Raw genomic sequence first — 18,683 nt, 5'->3', positions numbered from 1 at the left:
GTAACGAAGAGATTACATTTCGCATGATAAATATGAGTTTTCTTTCATTTATTCAAGTCATTCTCTGTGCTCCCCAGTAGTCCTGTTTCCTCAGACTTTCTAAATCTTCCCTTTGGACTTTTATTGCTTTTTCCAGCGTCCAAGAAAAACTTGGAGAGACCTTCAAAACGACCAGAGAAGTATTCATCATAATAAGCTCTTTAAAAGACGACAGCAAAGCCCGTCTCTGTGCTTCACTGAGTTCCAGCAGGACACACAAAACACAACAAAGAGGCATTTCAATGCTTTATTTAGTCATGTGGAGTACAGTGTGACAACAACATAAAGCTATAAGGTTCACAGGATGACTCAGCAAAGTACACAGTCTCAGCCATTTGAAATCAGGAAAGCTAAGATTTTCTAAGATAAACGTGGTTTCCCCACATCCGCATTTAATGTGCTGAAATGGTCACAGTCAAAGGACTTATTGTGGTGGTTGAGGCACATTTTTTAAAATTTATCTAGCATGTATTTACAGTATTTCTCTTAGTTATTTTTGTGGGAGGTAGGAAGATACATTTAAAGAAGCTGAATAAATGAAAACATTTTGTCCCCATGCTACTAAGAGGTCTAAGCAGACTCTATCCAAAACACTTTAAGTAAAAATATAAATATGTCTAGATGTCACTGATAGAAAAACAGTTCTTTTATTAAGTTTAATGTCTTTGACATAAAGTCAGATTTGACACCTTCATTCTTGGTGTGCAGAAATAAATCCTATTTATTTGCTCTAGATTACATAAATATTAATAGTATTTTCTTTTATTTGACTGACATTTTCTGCAGTTGTTTTTCAAATATCTCTGATTACCACCCTGACCTTTCCTTTAAAGTGCAGAGCAGGTCAAAGTGGAGTTTGAAAACAATAGTAATCTGTTCAGAGGGCGGGACTAAGATAGTATTCTATCCTACAAATCTCTTGTAACAATGATGTATTTTCACTTAAGTCCCCATTCAAGGCATTAGTCCATCTAATTTATAGTCTGAAACAAATAATTGACCAAATATATGATCAATTACAGTTTCCAAAAACTGTTAATGCTGATCCGATTTGTTGTTTATATAGTGGAATGAGCCACAAATGTAACAAAAGCCCAAGTTCTAAAAAGAGAGAAGATTTTTAGTTTTTTTTTTAGACATGTAGAATCTGATTCACTTATGTTAGCTCTGAGGAATGTCCAAAATGCCAGCAAAGAATTCATGCAACCTTTGACCCAGTTTAAATATTATTTCTTTTGCTTCTTTCTGATATTTGGAAATGAACAAAAATGGTAGTTCTAATTGATTCAAAAAACAATGAAAGGTTTAGGCTGATAAAGGTCATGTGTTTTTTCAGTGACTGGACTTTATGTAGGAACATAACACAAGATAGCTTTGTTAGTTCAACAATGTTTATTCCAAAAGGTGTTTTGTTAGATTGCAGAAAATTACCTGGAAACTACATTAAGGAAAAGTTAGTTTAATAACCTTTTATTGTTAAGGCTTTGATTTATTTACATTTCAGCAAGTTAAAAAATAAAAAAAAAATTAATGTCAAGGTTTATATTTTGAGGACGTGTGAAGGTGCCAATTTTGTCCATATGGTACTGGGTAACATCACTGTATTTCTTCATGTTTTTTATCTGTAACTTCACTGATGTGTCAAATCTAGGAGCTCTGGACAGTTAGTGTAAAATGACTGACAATCATTAAAATTAACCGTAGTCGACTGAAGGAATGCATAAGAGACACATTTACATTTGGTGGAAGAAATCAAATATTCAAAAGGTTTAAGTCTGGAAGAATTTATGATTCAATGGAGCCAATTTGAGCGCTAATTTGAGCGTCAAGTCTTTTGTGATTTCATTGTTGAGCTTAAAATGATTAAACTTTTGATCTCAGTTTGACTTGAGTCCAGCAAGTCAAACTCCTCATTTCTGTTAACTTCACCGTAGAAGATGAAAACATAAAGTTTATTTTTATTTTTTTACCTTTACTGGCAAAATAAAACCCTGGACTTTAAAAAAAAATTTAATTGTAGAGAATATTTTTCTTAAAGTGCACTTTGTAGTTCCTGACCTTTTTGATGCATGAATCAGAAACATACTCCCCTCAAACAAGAAAAACACAAGCCTGAAGGTCGTGAATAACGTCTAATGGCTCAAATTCAGCATTTGTAAGGTATCATCCCTCTTCCAGTGGAATTTGAACCTCTGCTGACACTTCCTGCTTCAGGAATGAAAACCCTGCTGAACATCGAGGGCAAGGCCACATCAGAACAGCTCTCACTGTTTGTGTCGGCCATGTTTCTTCATATGTTCTCCTGATCAAAGTCTTCATCTGTAGCGAGTAGACCAACATCTGAATCCACTAGAAAAATAAAAGACAAACAAACAAAAATTCTTTATCTTACACAACTATATTATTATAGAGAGTGCACATGCGCTGATGTACATGCAGCCTATTGCGATTACTCCTCTTGTTATTTTGCTTTTTAAATATTTTAAATATTTTTTGATTATTTTTATTTTATTTTCCAGAAGAGTATCTTCAACAATAAGAAAAAAGCAATCAAAAAAGTATCTTCTATTCTATTTGTACTGATATTGAGCAGCACATAGGTGGATGGCAGAAGGGAATGGGGGGATGCATATCTGAAACATTTTCTGAAGAGATTGTGTTGTTTGCCTTCTAAATCTTTTAGTGTTAATGCATCAGTAAACACTCCAAAGCTCAGTGTGAGGCAGACATCACCACTCCCTTACTATCAGATTTCCAAAACAAGTTTTTCTGGCTTCTTTCAACTCATTTATCACATCCATTAAACAAAAACATCTTCTATATTTTAAATATTTGCGCTGGAACGCCATGAATGCAGGGATATTTAGTTTCCTAAAAAAAACTGGGGGAGGACTTCTCAGAAGGCGATGCTTCCCTCCTGTGTCATGGTAAATTCAATTATTCCGCAGTTATCTAGACAGGTTGAGCAACAAGTATAAATTTTACATAATTCTCTGATGGGATGCATGCCTCGGAGCATGTGTCTCATTTCAGTCAGGGGGAAATATGCAACGAGAGTGCGAAGAAAAATTCACATATTCAGAGGAAATAACTGATAGCGAGAAAAAAGTGCAATGAGATGTGATAAAGTACCCTATTTGACAAAAGAGCTTTAAAGAAAATTGTTGACATTTAGGCTTTTTTAGTGTTCCTCCTTTCCCAATTTAAATTTCAAAAGATTCACTCCTTCATTAAGCTTTTTTTTTAAGATTAATGTTACTTTAAAGCTAAAATTTTTTTGAAAGAATAGTTGTGACTGTCCAAAAATATTTATTTAGTAAAAATGAATCGCTGCGACTCAACAAAACACATCTACGGGACAATAAAAGAGAAAAAAACGTCAAGTTGTCACTGTGCTTTATTTGTTTTACAATTATTATTTGGCTTACTGCTTAAGATGATAGCCCTGTGTTTAAAAGGGTGGTGGCAGTGAGGTGATGTATTTATAATAACCCTGCAAAGAGACGACGGATTGTGTTCGGCCTCTAAATCATTCAGCATTGGTAGAACTTAAAAGCCAAATGTGGGGCAGGCTTCTAGGCTTTTTTATGCATCTGTGCCTCTGCGTCATACTCCAGTGCTCCACTTTTGCACCCCTCAGACAGTCTCAGTTTTCATCTGGTGTCTTGAATGCATTACATTTTGTATTTTCATCAACATCTATTTTTTGCCCATGTTGTTTTTTTTTTGGCTTGCTTGATTGTGCTTCTCCAGAAAGCTCAACAATAAGCAGCAGTGCCAGTGAAAAAAAAAGGCTTCAGACAGTAAACACTGCAAAGCAACTAAAACTAGAAAAGTGTCTTGTTGCAAAATGTTGCGGTCTAATTGCCTTGATTCGCTTTAGTGTTCTTACCCTTAAATGTTGTCATTGTGGGTTTCCGTTGTCCCATTGCTCTTCATGTACGGCATTTCCATATCAACGTTGTCATTCTGCCTGTGAACAGACATGTAGATGATGTCACTCAAATGTAGTATACCCTCATTGTAAAGTTCGGTTCATCTCAGCTCATCTAGATCTACAATTTTTAGAGCTGTTCTCCAGTTTTTAGAGCTGTAAGTTTTTTGATCTATGTCTCTTTGCACATCTGGAGACTCAGGAACTTCTGTCCCAGTTTCTACTCTTTTGTCGTCTCTTCCAGGATTGTCCTGCATTTGGCTTCGTCCACTACTCTTCAACTTTGTGCAGCTTCTCTGCCTTTTCTGAAGAAAAGCAACCCAGCATCGTGGTGCATTTTTGTTCATGTTGAGACTAATCTGACTGAAGCAGATTCTCCCACATTTTTGCTGTGACCCCATGGCGGCTTGTCATGACATACTGCTTTATCAGAACAAAGCAGGCTTTCTTCTTGCCTCTTTGCCCCACCTCAGGCTGAGATGACCTTTGCCCCACCTTTGCCCCCACCCCTGGCGTCATGGTCAGAGGTGGGGGCCAAGCGGCAAGAAGAAAGCCTGCTTTGCCATTAAGTCCAGATGTGTGGTGAGCACAACTAAATCCGTCCCCTGAGTTGTAGGGTTTTGCAGCTCTTCAAGAGTCAGCTTGAGCTTCTTTGGTTGATTCTCTGATTAATGCTTACTTTCTCTTTCTTGTAAGTTAAGGTGGTGGCTATGTCTTGGTAGGTTTGCAATTGTGCCATACTCTATCTTCGAATAATAAGTTGAACTTTGCATGGTAAGATGTTCAAACCTTTGAATGAAATTCCAATCAAATACAATGGAAATTTAAAAATCCATCTCTTTTTTTCTCTTACTTTTCACTGATGTAAGGTCTTACAAATTCCCAGAATCTGTAGTCAGAGCAAAACAAACAAACAAACAAAAAACAAACAAACAAACAAACAAACAAACAAACAAACAAACAACAAACAAACAAACAAACAAAAAACCCACAAACAAAACGTGAGGAAAGGTTTGGGACATCTATAGCTTTTCAGTTTTTTTTTCCTTGTCTTACTCTAAAGTGGTTCAACAAAACTGCTTTATGTTGCTCTCATTTTTGTATAAAGTAGCTGGATGCAGGATGAAGGCCTCATTGAAAACCAGGTTCTTTTTTATCAGCTCCTAATTGTGAAAGCCAGATGTTTGCCATAGCCACGTGTCATTGTTTGCTATTGCTCGGAGAGTGGGTAAGTAGACTCTGGGGGGAGACGGAACGATTGCACTTTGAGTCAATTAGTATCCATGAACTCGAGAGCTCTGCTATTTTCTCCTCCATTCATCTTCCCATTAGAAAAGCCGGAATACGTGGTTGTTATGAAGGCAGCCACTTAATCCACACGCTGTTGATTAAGGCTAACCCTTAAATAATTACAGGACTTATTTCAAATCAATGATGCAGATAAGTCCCTTCTTTCTGTTTCACACTTTCTCCCACACATGAAACACGTATGCATTTTTGGTGTGTATGTTTCTTGTACGTGTGTGTTCAGAACTCGCTGGAAGCATGTTATGTAATTAGTCCTATTAACTATATAGTGCTTCTTTTCTTGTGTCAAATTTTAAAGAAAAAAAAAATCAAAAGCTGAGACTGTAACCCCAAGGATTAAATATAATGACATTATTCATTGTTATTTAAAAGGTTGATAGTACCGGTACTCACGGTTTGATTTTATTGGAGAACCTCTGCCGCAGGATGAGAGCAATAGTGGTCAGGACCATCATGGTTGTGCACATGGTTCTACCCCAAAATGTGTCTTCGGCCTTGGGGCCTGTTGCTGGTCTGGAACACCAAAACGTCTTACCCCATTGGAAGTTGTGAATGGTACGCGACAGAGATTGGGACTTGTAATAGCCAGACTATTCCTGCCTTGGGTCTCACTTGTGATTGGGGGAGATTAGCACTGAGGATTAGCCAGGATCAAGGAGCAGGCTGGTTCTTGCTGGAAGGGCTAGAAAGCAAACACAGCATGCTGTGTTGCTATTCTGAAAACAGCCCACACCGTGTTGTTAGCACAGAAAGCCAAATCAAGCTCGATGTTGCATTTTCATTCAAGGAGGGACACCATTTTTCGAAAAAGGCTCCAAAAAGTGTCACAATGTAAGCGGAGACATTAAAAAAAGTTGGTACATTTAAATGGTATTTTGTCTAGACATGCATTGAATCAAATGTGAAAATTAATCAAACCTGCAGCTTGCTGTAAGGACGTAATATTGATTTTAAACAAGACAGACGTTAATTACATTCCAAGAAGGGGGGAATTTTAGTATACGCTTATTTTTTATTTTTTATGTTTTTTTTGTGTCAAATTTCAATGTTTCACATCCTCAAAAAATGTTAGACAAAGATAATATGAGTAAATTTAAAAAGTGCTTTTTACTGATATTTTATTTGGATGGGCAAAAAAAAAAAACACCATTGAAATGGAAAAACCTTCTTACTCAAATGATTAAAACCGTTGTCCTGAGTCCCGACCAACTTATTGCGTGCTGCAATAAGTTGGTCAGACCCCTTTGCTCTCTGGGCGCGGCTCTGACCAAATCAAGCTTCACAAAGTCTTTTATCAGTTTTCTGAACACACCCACATATCACACAATCCGCAAAGCATTCTGACATCTCACAAACCCTGTAACTAAAAATCAATTGTGTTCAGTCTAACAACACAAATTTAACAGTTCCTCTATCAACTTCTTAATTGCATGATTTGATCATACGCCGTCCTCTTGATTAGATCTTAATTCACTCAAACGCATGTTAAAAAGGTCAGAGTGCCGTACTGTTGAGCTCTTCCGTGGCAACTTATTTTTGGCCAGTGAAACATGAAACGTCGACCTTTGAAAAAAGGTTATCTTGTTTATCCATGACTCTCCTGTTATCAGCCACAACTCAGCCTTACTACTGCCAGGCTTGAAGAATCTCTGATAGGATTTGCCCTAAAGGAAGTTAAAAGATCTCAAAAAGTGAGACATGTTGACACTCACTAACTCAGAGTGAGACCCATTATACACTAAAGGCAAAAATATTGTCAGCCAACCAAAGTTTCTACAAAAATAGTGATGTTTTGTCCTGGAGAACACAGCAGAAACAATAACACATAGTCTGGGTCTGTTTTTTTGACACTATAAGAAAATCCCAGCCAGGAGAGAGTGGCAGGACAAAAACCATTGCTGACCACTAAACAACACAAATATCCTATAACACAAGTGACAGTATCCAGAAGCTGTCCCAGTAGGTGGTAGTGTGATGGTCTGGAGTTGTTATCCTGCTTCGGCATGTTATCATGCCGAAGCAGGAGTGATGGATCCTTGTATCCAATTCTCTCTCCTTTGACTCGAAAAGGCTTTGGTTAGGCAAAAATGAAAATTGTAGCCTAGTCAAAGTCTGAATGACAAAAATGTAATTCAGGCTTGAAACCCTTCAGTGTGACTAAATTTGTACAATTCAACAAAGATGAGTGGTCTAAATTCTTCCACATTGGGGCTAGGTTGTTTAAGCTTTTTAAATTTGTAAGGTGGTAAATGCTTTTTGTCACAAACAGTGTATAGTTGCAACACTTATTCAAAAACAGTGAATGGAAAAAAGGGAGTTTTGTACGAGCCAGAAATAATAAATAAATAAAATAACACTATGAGTCTTAATCAGAAGGTTTTCCATTGTCTGTTTACTTCAAAGTATCCTCAGTAACACATACAAATGTGAGTTTCAATGAGGGGGGGGGGAAGAAGTACAATCATCAGCATTATTGTTGAAAATGTAGAAATCCTCCAGTTTTCATAGAACATAACAAAACCGACACAAGTAAGTGCGGCGTAAAAAGAGAGAACATCTGTAAAGCATTTGAACATTTCGAAAGACTCCTGCTTACATTTCAGTTTCTACATGGACACATTGAATAGAAGGCACACCCGAGTCAAATGTGACCTCTTCTCTACCACTCCGTCTCTTTTCTGCATCCTAAATGGGTTGGTCTTTGAAAGAGAACAATCACGGGGAAGGGGTGCTCTCTTTCTCTCACAAACACAACGCTAGCTATAAAAAGGTTACAGGACGTGTTCCTATATTTGTTTATGTTATATCCATTTTATATTGTCCATGATTATCATAGATAACAACAAACTGCATTGTCATATTACAGTCATCTGATTGCTATTGCATGAAGCTGCAAAGCGATAATAAGATCCCCGTCGGAGGTGTGCTCATCTGCAGGTTTCAGCCGCTGGAGGTTGATTGTTGAGTCCAGCCCACTTCCTCATAGACGGCTTTGATGCCAGAGCAGAGAGTAGCGAGGAGTTTGGTCCAGGCTGCGCCCACCTCTGGCGTCACAACCTCTGGATACTCTTCTCCCAGGACTTCCAGAATCACGCCGCTCAGGATCTAAATAAGACGCAAACAAGTAATTTACCTCAAAGCGAAGTTTAGAGTTCGACATTTTAGGATACTTTTGAAATATCATTAAAAACCAGCTGTTGTTATTAATTTTGCTCCCAGAATATTGAAGTCACACAAGTCAAAAGGGCCATTATTTTAATGACTAAAGAAATATATGCAAACTTCTGTCTTTGAAGAACATTATTGTTGAAATGCTTTCTTTACAGAAAATTGTCTTGCTACTGATTCTGAGATTCAGCATACAGAGATAAATCTGGTAATACTATATAACATAAAACTGAAAATGTCTAGTCTAATTTCAAAACAAACAGTGAAAATAAAGGGTACACCACTGAATACACTGCATGGAAATACCTGGTGTAAACTTTAGAGTTTCAGCCTTAACTGAATAAAATACTTCTCAATCACAATTCTTACTGCATCTCAGGTGGCTGGATGTATTCTTTCTTTATATCTGAATGTTTTACATGCCCACCGTTTGTCATGATTTGATTCATACAGTCTTCACCTTGAAGTACACTGGGTCCACCTTGTGTTTGAGTGCGTGGGTTTTGCCGAGTAGCTTCAGCACTGAGGCCACCTTTTCTGAGTTGTCAATATTCTCCACCAACGTGTTAAGGGCGTTCATGACTCTTTGGGCATGTTTTCTGAGCTGGGGACTCTGCTCCAGCTCCTCTGCGTCCTCAACGTTCTTGAACTGGCTGAAGTATAGCTTGGATGAAGGGAAGTTCACAAACAGTCTGCGAAGAAGACGAAGAACATTAGAGGTAAATTTTAGACATTGCCCAAAGCCTTGACTAGTGAAAGGAAGACTTGGCAGAGGTATGGATGCTGTCACATTACTTATTTTTTGCCATGCATTTTGGCATGTAAAAAATATCATGCAGGCCCAAATGTAAAGAAGCAAAGTACATTAAGTGAAACATGGAAGTCTCTGCATGCATTGCTCATGATGTACCCCTTTTTTTGTACAGTACATGAGCACTGGGGTGTGAGTCACCACACTCATTATGTTTGTTTTGTCTTGTCCAAAACAATGAGGACTAGACAATTTAAGATAGATCTCAAAATGCAGATGCTTGGTGTGAAGAAAGGTGTTGTGCCACTGAAGTGGAGAGTGAAAAAGAAAAACTTTAATAGAGTTGTGAGGTTCAGATTTTTACAAGCCAAAGCTACATATTTCCAATCAGAGCCCTTCCATCCATCCTCTGTAGCCACTTTATCCTGTTCAGACAACTTGAGGAAAAATGATGGCAATTGGTGAGGGACGAGGTACAAATTCAACACAGCGCTTTTTCACCATAGGACCAACTCAGAGTAACAATTTTTACAACCATTAAATCTATATGCACTATAGAGACTAAGAGGCCTTGTTCTGGGGTTTGAGAAACCGTAGAACCAATGCAAATATCTGCCACTGCTCAGACAAAGCATGGAAACCGCCAAATGATTTGGACCGACAACCTTTCTAGCTGTTAAACAATAGAACAAACCACAGTCCCAACAGCTAGATATTCTGTTGGTTTCTGGCAGAAATAGGGCAAAAGGGTAGACTTATGAACTTCATCTTGCTTTTTTGGAAGAATTCCCCTGTCAGGTCTGATTTCCCATTCATGTGTAACAATTAAAGTTACTTGCAGCAATGATTACATCGTATATTTTTCTTCACTTTGTGTTGAGGGACAGGCAGTCTTCTTGCCTCAACAGAAGTTCCAGGTCTAGTTCTTATTCATTCACATGACGTGATTCAACTTGGGCCTTTCAAAGAACAAATGGTCACTTTGATGTTTTCCTTTAATTGCATCCACGCTTGAGGTATCGCAGTGAATTTTGCAAAAAGGAACCTTAAAAGCCCCCCCCCCTCACACAGTTCTGGGAAGAGGGCCAAAGCATCTGGTTGCTGGTTATCAAATCAAGATGTCCCATCTCCCCCTGGCTCTGCAACTGCTTACACAAAAAGGAAGCAAATATTTCTTTCCTACTAGCTCTGACACATATGCTTACATATCGGGGTTTTACATGTGAAAAGGGAGGAAGTTAGAGTGCGCTCAGTGAGTTCAGATGGGTGAAAGGCTTTGAAAATGCCGGAGTTTCACGGTCCCTGTTTTGCTGCAAACTAATGAGGAGCGACAGTGTTTAATCTCTCTGTCTTGTAATTGCGTGACCTGTGGATGCATATAAATAGCCTAATTAGAATTTTCTGTGGTCATTGAACTCTTAATCCTTCCTTATCGTTTCTCAAGAATAATTGAGGAGCTGAATTGAAGACAGCTTCTAATTTCAGAGAGGGAGCTCTGTGATTTGCGCTCGTCGATCTTATCTGCTCGCCAAAAAGACTGTAATTATGTAGGATTAATATTAGCGCCGAGGTCCTTCGGCAAAGCGACAGGATGTATTTCTTACAGCCTGGAGGAATATTGCACAGGGCCAGGTTTTCCGATCAGTATTAATTCTTCAAATTCCTGACGGCTGTTGAGAATCTCTGTGATGGAATGTAAGAATGGAAAATGTGGATCTGAAAAGATCCACATCCACATAAACATGCTTAACCTTCATTTAGGCTTCAGGCTCTGAAGTACACTCTGAAGATAAAAGTGTTAAAATGATCCGATCGCTATCCGGGGTTCTGAACTACTTTGAATGTGTGTCGTTTCATCATCAGTGACCAGTAGCCTGATTTTTCTGTTGTTCTCTTGGTTTGTTGTACTTCATGTCAGATGGATTTCAGAATTACATAGTCGCTCTCTGTGGTAGTGAAACGTGTGAGCTCCACAGGTATGTCTATGTTGTAAAGTTAAATTATCGCCAGCTTTATTGTGTGGGTATAAAGGGCCGGGTCATTAGCCCTGCCCCCCAGCCTGACTCTGACTTGTTCCACTGATTTGTTCCGCTACTGCCCCTAAATTTCACTCAGAGCAACCATTGTTTTGCCTTCAAAGTGATGCTTGAGTAGTAAAAGAGTCAGTATGTGAAGTATTTGATCTCTTGATCTAAACCACATGACTGTGAAGGCATGTGGTTTAGATTTATACCACATGCAGCACTAAGGCTGCATGTGGTATAGGTCACCACATGCAGCACTAAATAAGCACATACAAGATAAGCAACAAAGCTTATCTTCTATCTTATATTTAAGATAAGCAATGAGGCCAGGGATGTGATTAATAAATGCATCACTGAACAGTGTTAATGGATTTCTGCTTTAGATTTATAGCAAATACTGAACGCATATAAGAAAGAGTCCATCCATTTATTGGATATAAATAATTATTTTCATCTCAAAAACAAGGTTTTATTGAAAAAGTTCCTTCTGGGAGACTTTTGATGTTTTGAGGATTAAACAATTTAGTTTCTGAATGACTTAAACCACCTTACCGTGTCTTTACATTTTGAAACATATTCTTATGCTGCATAAAGCAACAAGAGTCACTAAATAAGTAAGCAACTTTATCAGATGACAGAAAAAAAATATTCTGTGGAAAACTAACACCCTAAACTCATCATCCTCAGTATGAAACGTGGTAGTGGCAACATCATGCTGTGGGTCGCTTCTCTTCGGCTGGGACGGAAAAGCTGGTTAGATTTGATGTGATAATGGATGGCACTAAAATACACGACGGTCCTGGAAGAAAACTTGCAAAAGAGGCTCTATGGTTCTGAGGTCTAATCCTGAATATGTAGCCAGAGAAATCATCATGTAATCACGTAGATGGTCCAGTCAAAGTCCATGCCTAAATTCAATTGAGAATCTACTGCAAGACTAAATGTATGAGCTCAAGTGATTTTCATCCAGTGTATCTGAAATTGAGCTGTTTTATAAATAAGAATGGACACTTCGAATGGAGAAAGGTAGGCAAAACATTCAGCTAAAGACTAAAAATTGCAAAAAGGATGAAAGCTGCCAGAATATAAATGCCTGCCACACTTTTAAGATTTTTAACTATAAAAACTTCCAAAAACTTGTATTTTTTTTCCTTCCACTTCACAGTTGTCTTTTGTTTTGGTCTGCCCCATAGGACAATACATTGACGTTTCAGATCATAGTGTAGGAAAATGTGAAAAAACAATTGAAGTGGGTGTGAATACTTTTACGAGGCTAAGTCCCCTTCTTCAGCAATCTGAGAGGATGAAAAAACACACGTTGATTGACTAGCGGTGCATGACGCCACTCACATGATACCCCTCCGCAATCAAAAAGGATTATTAAGGCACGCCGTGTCATGTGGCGAATCCCGTCACACATGAACAAATGTCAAAAGCCTCCACACATTCGTGCAGATGGCTGACTTTTGCAACAGTTTCTCATTACTGGATTTCAGCGCTATGCTAAAAAAAGACAGCGACCGCGAGAGTCTCTCCAATGGCTCTGCGAAATTCCCATAAATAGATTAATTCAATTGCTGAAATGAGTGATTGAGTGTATTAAAAATAAAAGAAGTTAAAATAAACTCAAAGCCCTTTGATTTGTGGGAAGACTTAAAGCTCTTGCTGAGTGATGGAGTCCTGTGGCGGCAGGTATTCAAAGCATGGCCTGTGCTTCAACGGAAGGACAGCCAAAGATGTTTCCATGATGGATTTTAACGATTTGCTTTGATTAGATGAGAAAACAAAGAGGATAGTGAGAGATAAGGCTGTCGCATGGAAAACATTTGTATTGAAGTGGAAAACCCTTCAGTTTGGAATCTGTTCGTATTTCCGGGGAAAATAGGTCGTATACACGCAGGCTCCAGCAGATGCATCAACACATGTGAGCTCCAGAGAGGGGGGAAGGTCAAATTCATGGTTCTGAAACTGATCAAAGTTGCAAAGGAGGGCAAAGACAAAAAGATAAGAAAAAGAATAAAAGAAAAAGAAAACTGCATCCCATTTGCCACACTCTGTCACAGAGCCACATTCACATGAATCAAAACCTAAAACAGCAGATGGAAATACCTGACCAGTATGGCAACCCCGGCCTCCTCACAGTTCTGGTAGACTTTCGCCCACGAGTCCTGGATCATCACCCTCTCCTTGTCAGTCAGTGGGCCCGGGCGCTCCAGGTGGTCCACCTCTCCCTGCTTCCTCTCCATCTGGAAACACAGTGTGTAAGCAGGCTGAGCACATGCAGCAGGCAGGCAGACTGGCTGGCTCTGGTGGCACTACCCTTCCCCCAGAATAAACACAATATTTTCTACCTTTTTTTTTTTTCCTTCTTGTTGTTTTGGTGTCTCTTTCTCAGGGAGAGAAAGAGAGAAATAAAGAAAAGCTCCAAATTCTCTCTCCACCCTTTCTAAGTGAGAATCTTTGCTCCCTACCTCTGAGCCTCTGCTGAGCGAGAGAGTGTGAGTGAGAAGCCGGATGAGAAAAACACAAGAAGCACACACGGTGAACGAGGAGGAGCCTCTGTGGGTCTCTCTTTTTACACTCTCCTTTCCTACTTTGCACCCACCCTGCTACATTCTATTCCTCCCTCTGTCCACTTTACCTTTTGTAGGTGTTATGTGATGAAAACATAATGGGATCAGACACAAATCCATGATAGGTGAGCCAGACATGTCATGCTTGCAGAGCGGGAGCATTGGAAGCAATATAACATCATGGCGTTATTATAAGATAAAGAGGCACACTCTGAACTTTTCCTCGAGAGAAACCGTTGCTGACTGTCCACGGGATTAACCTGCAATCATGTTCAATTTCTTACATGGCACTGCTAGTGTAGTTATAGCACTGCTGATCTCTGTCGCAGACTAGAACTAGATTATGTTGGGGTGTTTTTCATTTCTTTACATTTCAAATTCTATGTGCACACCCTTGATACACCCACACGTACACTTTCCAGCTCTGTGGTGGCAGTTGTTCTCAGTGGGAAGAGATGTCTCACTTGTGTTGACACGGCCAAGACTAAAAACAACAAAAAAATGTATAGATCTGTGTTCTCCTGCTCCACGGTGGGTGAGATATGCAGGACATTTTAACCTGGATCAAAAAAATTTACTACACACAGTGTTTGGAAAACGTTTTTTAACAGATAAAAATCTGAAATGTGAAGAATTTGTTCAATAAAATCTTCTTGCTACTGTAGCTGCTGCATGTCTCTGGTGATGCTACGTATCTAGAGAGTGAAATATTTTAGTCATCATTCTTTCAAATTCAAATAAATTCAATAAAAAAATAATACTCTTATAATCCTAAAGGTAAGCTATAGGTTGTAACCCATTGTGTCCAAAGATCTGCAAAAAGCTGTTTTAGCTGTAAGAAAGATCTCCAGTAGAAGTCAATCTCGCAACAAATCTAAAAAAGCCTCTGACTGAAGACTCTTAGCGTTTGATACTCTCATGGATGTCGTGGCATACTATCAGCTCAGTTTGCAATATTGAGTGGAGACAATATTTCACAGTAACACTATCATCCACCTCAGCTGCATTTGTTGCTTCATTCTACCTGTTTTTTTCCAGGATGATCAGAAAAGTGAACAGAGAGACGTTGAACTCCTGATTATGATCCTTAGCCATTATGATTGATGGAAGACACGGTTTGAACTTTTTCCACTTTTCTGTTGAAGAATATCTCAAACTTATTCTGATTGGATAGAGAGCATCTGTCATCATCGATTCTCAAATCTTACTATAAACGATCCTTTAAATGAACATACTTTGATCTAAACCACCCTAGCTTAGGGTAATTTTTCCGCCAGAACATGTGATCTCATGTTAGTCAAGCATCAGCGTTGACTTTTGTCTTTGGTGAAACTACAAAAACTTACATGTAGTTTCAGCAGACCAGAGCACCTTCTCCCATATGTTTGCTGTGTCCCCCCATGACTTGTAGTTAACTGGAAATTAGTGGAAGCAAAAATATGGCTACCTTTCAGCAACAAGTTTCTTCTCGCCCCTTTTTCCTCCATCGAGGGCAGATGCAAAGAGAGTATGATTAATAGATGTCCTGTCAGCACACGTCAGAAAGCAATTGTTTGCACCAGATTTTACTCAGGGTCATCAAAAGATGAGAAAAAATACATAGCATGCCTTTTTTTTTTTTTACTTGTATGTGTACATTTTGAAAATCATGTGATGAAAACATTTCATTTTCATTCATTTGTGTTACTCCTCCCCACAGAAGATTCCAAACAAATTACATTGAAGTTTGTGTTTGTAGATGAAAATATGTGGGAAAATCTAAAACAATTTAAAGATCTGCCTTGCAAAGCAAGTGTGGGTTGCTGTACAAAGTACAAACGCGCGTTAAACATTGACCCGGTCTTTGATAGTGAACAAAATAAGAACACAAGACTCTAGTTTGATGATATATGCAACTGTATGTCTGAAATGTCTAAGCAAATGGAACACTTCAAGTCAGCTCAAGCTCATCAGATTTATGGGTAGGTATTATGTAAGAGACCTACAAGGAACATTATTCAAAAGTCTAACAGTATGCACAGCACAGGCAGAAAAGACTATACTACGCATATTTCCTCTGGAGGTATTCTAAGACAACAAATAATTTTTACTTGATCAGACTTGCAAGAGTGAACATTTGTGAATAGCTTTGGACTGGACTTCTTGGGACACCGGCCCCTACAGTCTGGGATCTGGGAGTAATATCAAACCAACTCAATAATTTTCCATTTAAAAGTTTAGAAATTATTTGCCGCTACCTGCCAGTACATGTGCTCCAGCTTTGAACTTGTTTTCATGTCTTGAATCATACAAAGAGAGGATAGTAATTTTATGACAGGTTACAGGATGATTACAAAGAAAGATGGTAATTGTAAATCTTCCAGGGAGTGGACAGGTCACAAGGCTATAAAATCAGAGTTGTTTAACTAGAGAGTATATGACTGTAATTTAAAACAAAAAGTCTTGTTTTTAAGCAAATGACTTCTACATCTTGTGGGAGCTGAGGAAATGTAAGATTTGCTACAAAATGTCATTTTCTATAGGTCGTCAATGGAAAGGAAAACCAGCTGTTGCAACAAAAGAATCAGCAAATCAAAGACATGCCAGGAAGTCTTACAGACCTCACAGCTTCTCAGAGTTATGTCCAAATCTCCTGCTGGGGCTTTTAGTTATTTTGGCCTCATTTGCTGTAACACCCATTGACCTGAGGTCAGTTACAGTTGTGTTTATATTCATAAACAAACTCAAGGCTTTTTTTTTCTTCTTTTTTTACAAGCCAATAATAAATCTGCGTGTTTGTGTCTATTTGTTATTGTGAACTTGTATTAGATGTCCTTTACAGTTAGATCATGTGTTTTTGTCAATGCTGTGAGGGCTGTTAAAGAGGTTACAACTCAGTCTTCTGCCTTTTGCTACTACTTAAATATTTATGTGTGTGGATGTATCAATGTGTCCTTGGTCAAGTTCTTCATACACACATTTGCTTAAACTTCTCAAGCACAAAAATATCAACTTAATTTTGGTCAACAGCCCAGAACTTCATGCAACAATGATGTTTTTTAAGAAAAAAAAATTGTTGCAAAATTTTGAATTTACTGTGGACTTTTTTAAGCTACATGGGGTTAAAAATGTTTGCTCTAGATCAAACAGCACACACACCCCAACAAATGTCCCTTGGCAAAACGGACCCTGTATGTTGACAAGCCTCTGGGGTAATTCGGGGCAGATTTTTAGCCAGGCATCTGGGTAGAATTGTCTTAAGTTGGTTGCTTTCTTGTCTGTCTTGAAGCATATGTTGAACCTTTAGAGAGACATTTTCTAAAATCCAGTTCTGATATGATTTTGGGTGAATTTTCCTGTTGGAGAAACCATTTGGTCCAGGTTTTAATCACCTCGTGTTTGACCTGAGCTGTACTTATTATGAAAATATGGAATTTGAGTTTTAAACATTTTTAATTTCTAATTAAAATTGCTCCGCTTTGTTTTTTTTTTTTCCTATTTATAAATTTGTCCTGACTGTACAGTATCTTATCCCTAATTTTTCTATATTTTGCCTTTGTGTGAATACGCATACCTGCTTACCTTAACTTTCTACTGTGACTGCTGAATTCCCTCACAGTGGGACAATAAAGGATATTCTTTTTCTTCTATTGAACAAGAAATGTATTTAGGCTGTTTAGAAAATCTGTTTAGCTCATGTTTTAAACTGAAGGAGGAAGCTAGAATACCTGGAGCAGAGATGTCAAACTCCAGTCCTTGAGGGCCACTGTCCTGCAGTTTTCAGATGTGCCACAACTACAAAACGCTGAAATAAAATAGCTTAATTTTATGTGTAGATAAGTTCTCCAGAGCTTTGTTAATGACCTAATTATTCTATTGAGGTGTAGTGCAGCAGAGGTCCGTCTAAAAGTTGCAGGACACCGGCCCTTGAGGACTGGCGTTTGACATCCCTGACCTGGAGATTCCAACAAAGGGAAACACAAATTCCATGCAGAGGATCTGAGGTTGGGATTTGAACTCAGGACATTCTTCCTGCAAGATAACATAACTGTGCCTCAGATGTGTACAACAATGGAAAAACACAAAGGAAGCAAGCTTCAAACACAAAAATCTGCTGACATTTGCAAGATGATGGGGGACCTAAATCCTGTTTTCAGACTTCTTGAAATAATAGCTGCAGAAGGTAGATAAGTATTTGTCAGTCAGAACATTCCTTTCCCACCAAATTACTGATCAGAGAACGTAAAAGCTTTTACGACGACGCTGCCTTGGCGATCGGTTTTATTTGTTTTGCGGAGCTGTTGTTAGAGGCGCTGCCTCTCTGTTATCTTCTGTTTTGCTTTAATGATGCTGCAAAGACATAATTTAGTCTTCATTACCTTTTCTCCAAACATGAACATCAGAGAATGGAAGCCAGGTTATACCCTCCTCCAGCCCATTAGGCTACTGTCTTCCTGACATAATAAATTTCAGAGGGATTTGAAAAAAAAAAAAATCCTTTAGCAATACACTCACCACTTTTATGTTCATAAATGTGACAGAAATGTTGCTTGTGGAAAATTTCTGATTAGGTAACGAATCACTGTTTATGAGGTTTGAAATTAGATTAACACACTTTTCTGGGATCTTGGTGGCTTTTTATTAATAATAATTTCTTATGGCAATAGTTTTGGTTGTTATTATTGCTTTTCTATTGTCATTATGTCGGATCAGATATGTGGCTTAAAGTGGTTTAGATTTGGTTTTAAATAAAATTTCAGGCTTGCAAACCCACAGTTACATGCATACAGCAGAAAACCAGAATTCCCTTCAACATATTTGAAGCTTGAAGCAGTTTTTCACAACGTGATCAATAAAAACTGTTGCTGTACTCTGCTGCCATCCCCTGGAATACCATGGAAGCAGGC

The 18,683-nt window shown here is 38.4% G+C and overlaps 1 protein-coding gene and 1 long non-coding RNA gene across 4 annotated transcripts; both read right to left on the bottom strand.

Annotated features, from left to right (window-relative positions):
* Positions 1 to 272: 272 nt before the first annotated feature.
* Positions 273 to 4,277, bottom strand: LOC129363652 (uncharacterized). Its single transcript, XR_008606333.1, has 2 exons — positions 3,932 to 4,277; positions 273 to 2,388 (listed from the first exon to the last, which is right to left on the bottom strand). It is a non-coding gene; the product is annotated as an uncharacterized LOC129363652 (long non-coding RNA).
* A 3,373-nt stretch (positions 4,278 to 7,650) lies between these two features.
* Positions 7,651 to 13,768, bottom strand: cygb2 (cytoglobin 2). Of its 3 annotated transcripts, none has more exons than XM_055035878.1 (4): positions 13,696 to 13,768; positions 13,334 to 13,470; positions 8,910 to 9,141; positions 7,651 to 8,386 (listed from the first exon to the last, which is right to left on the bottom strand). In XM_055035878.1, the coding sequence occupies exons 2-4, from the start codon at positions 13,468 to 13,470 to the stop codon at positions 8,222 to 8,224; spliced, it is 534 nt and encodes a 177-aa protein (XP_054891853.1). In that variant the 5' UTR covers positions 13,696 to 13,768; the 3' UTR covers positions 7,651 to 8,221. The 3 variants fall into 3 exon arrangements, with proteins under 3 accessions (XP_054891853.1, XP_054891850.1, XP_054891852.1); XM_055035875.1 differs by having other exon boundaries at positions 13,576 to 13,746; XM_055035877.1 differs by having other exon boundaries at positions 13,334 to 13,472; positions 13,580 to 13,746.
* Positions 13,769 to 18,683: the final 4,915 nt, after the last annotated feature.

This window comes from Poeciliopsis prolifica, unplaced genomic scaffold (assembly GCF_027474105.1).
Source record: "Poeciliopsis prolifica strain line A6 unplaced genomic scaffold, Auburn_PproV2 SCAFFOLD010, whole genome shotgun sequence".
In the NCBI taxonomy this organism is placed as follows: Eukaryota; Metazoa; Chordata; class Actinopteri; order Cyprinodontiformes; family Poeciliidae; genus Poeciliopsis; species Poeciliopsis prolifica.
This window is presented reverse-complemented; position numbering and strand designations above follow the sequence as displayed.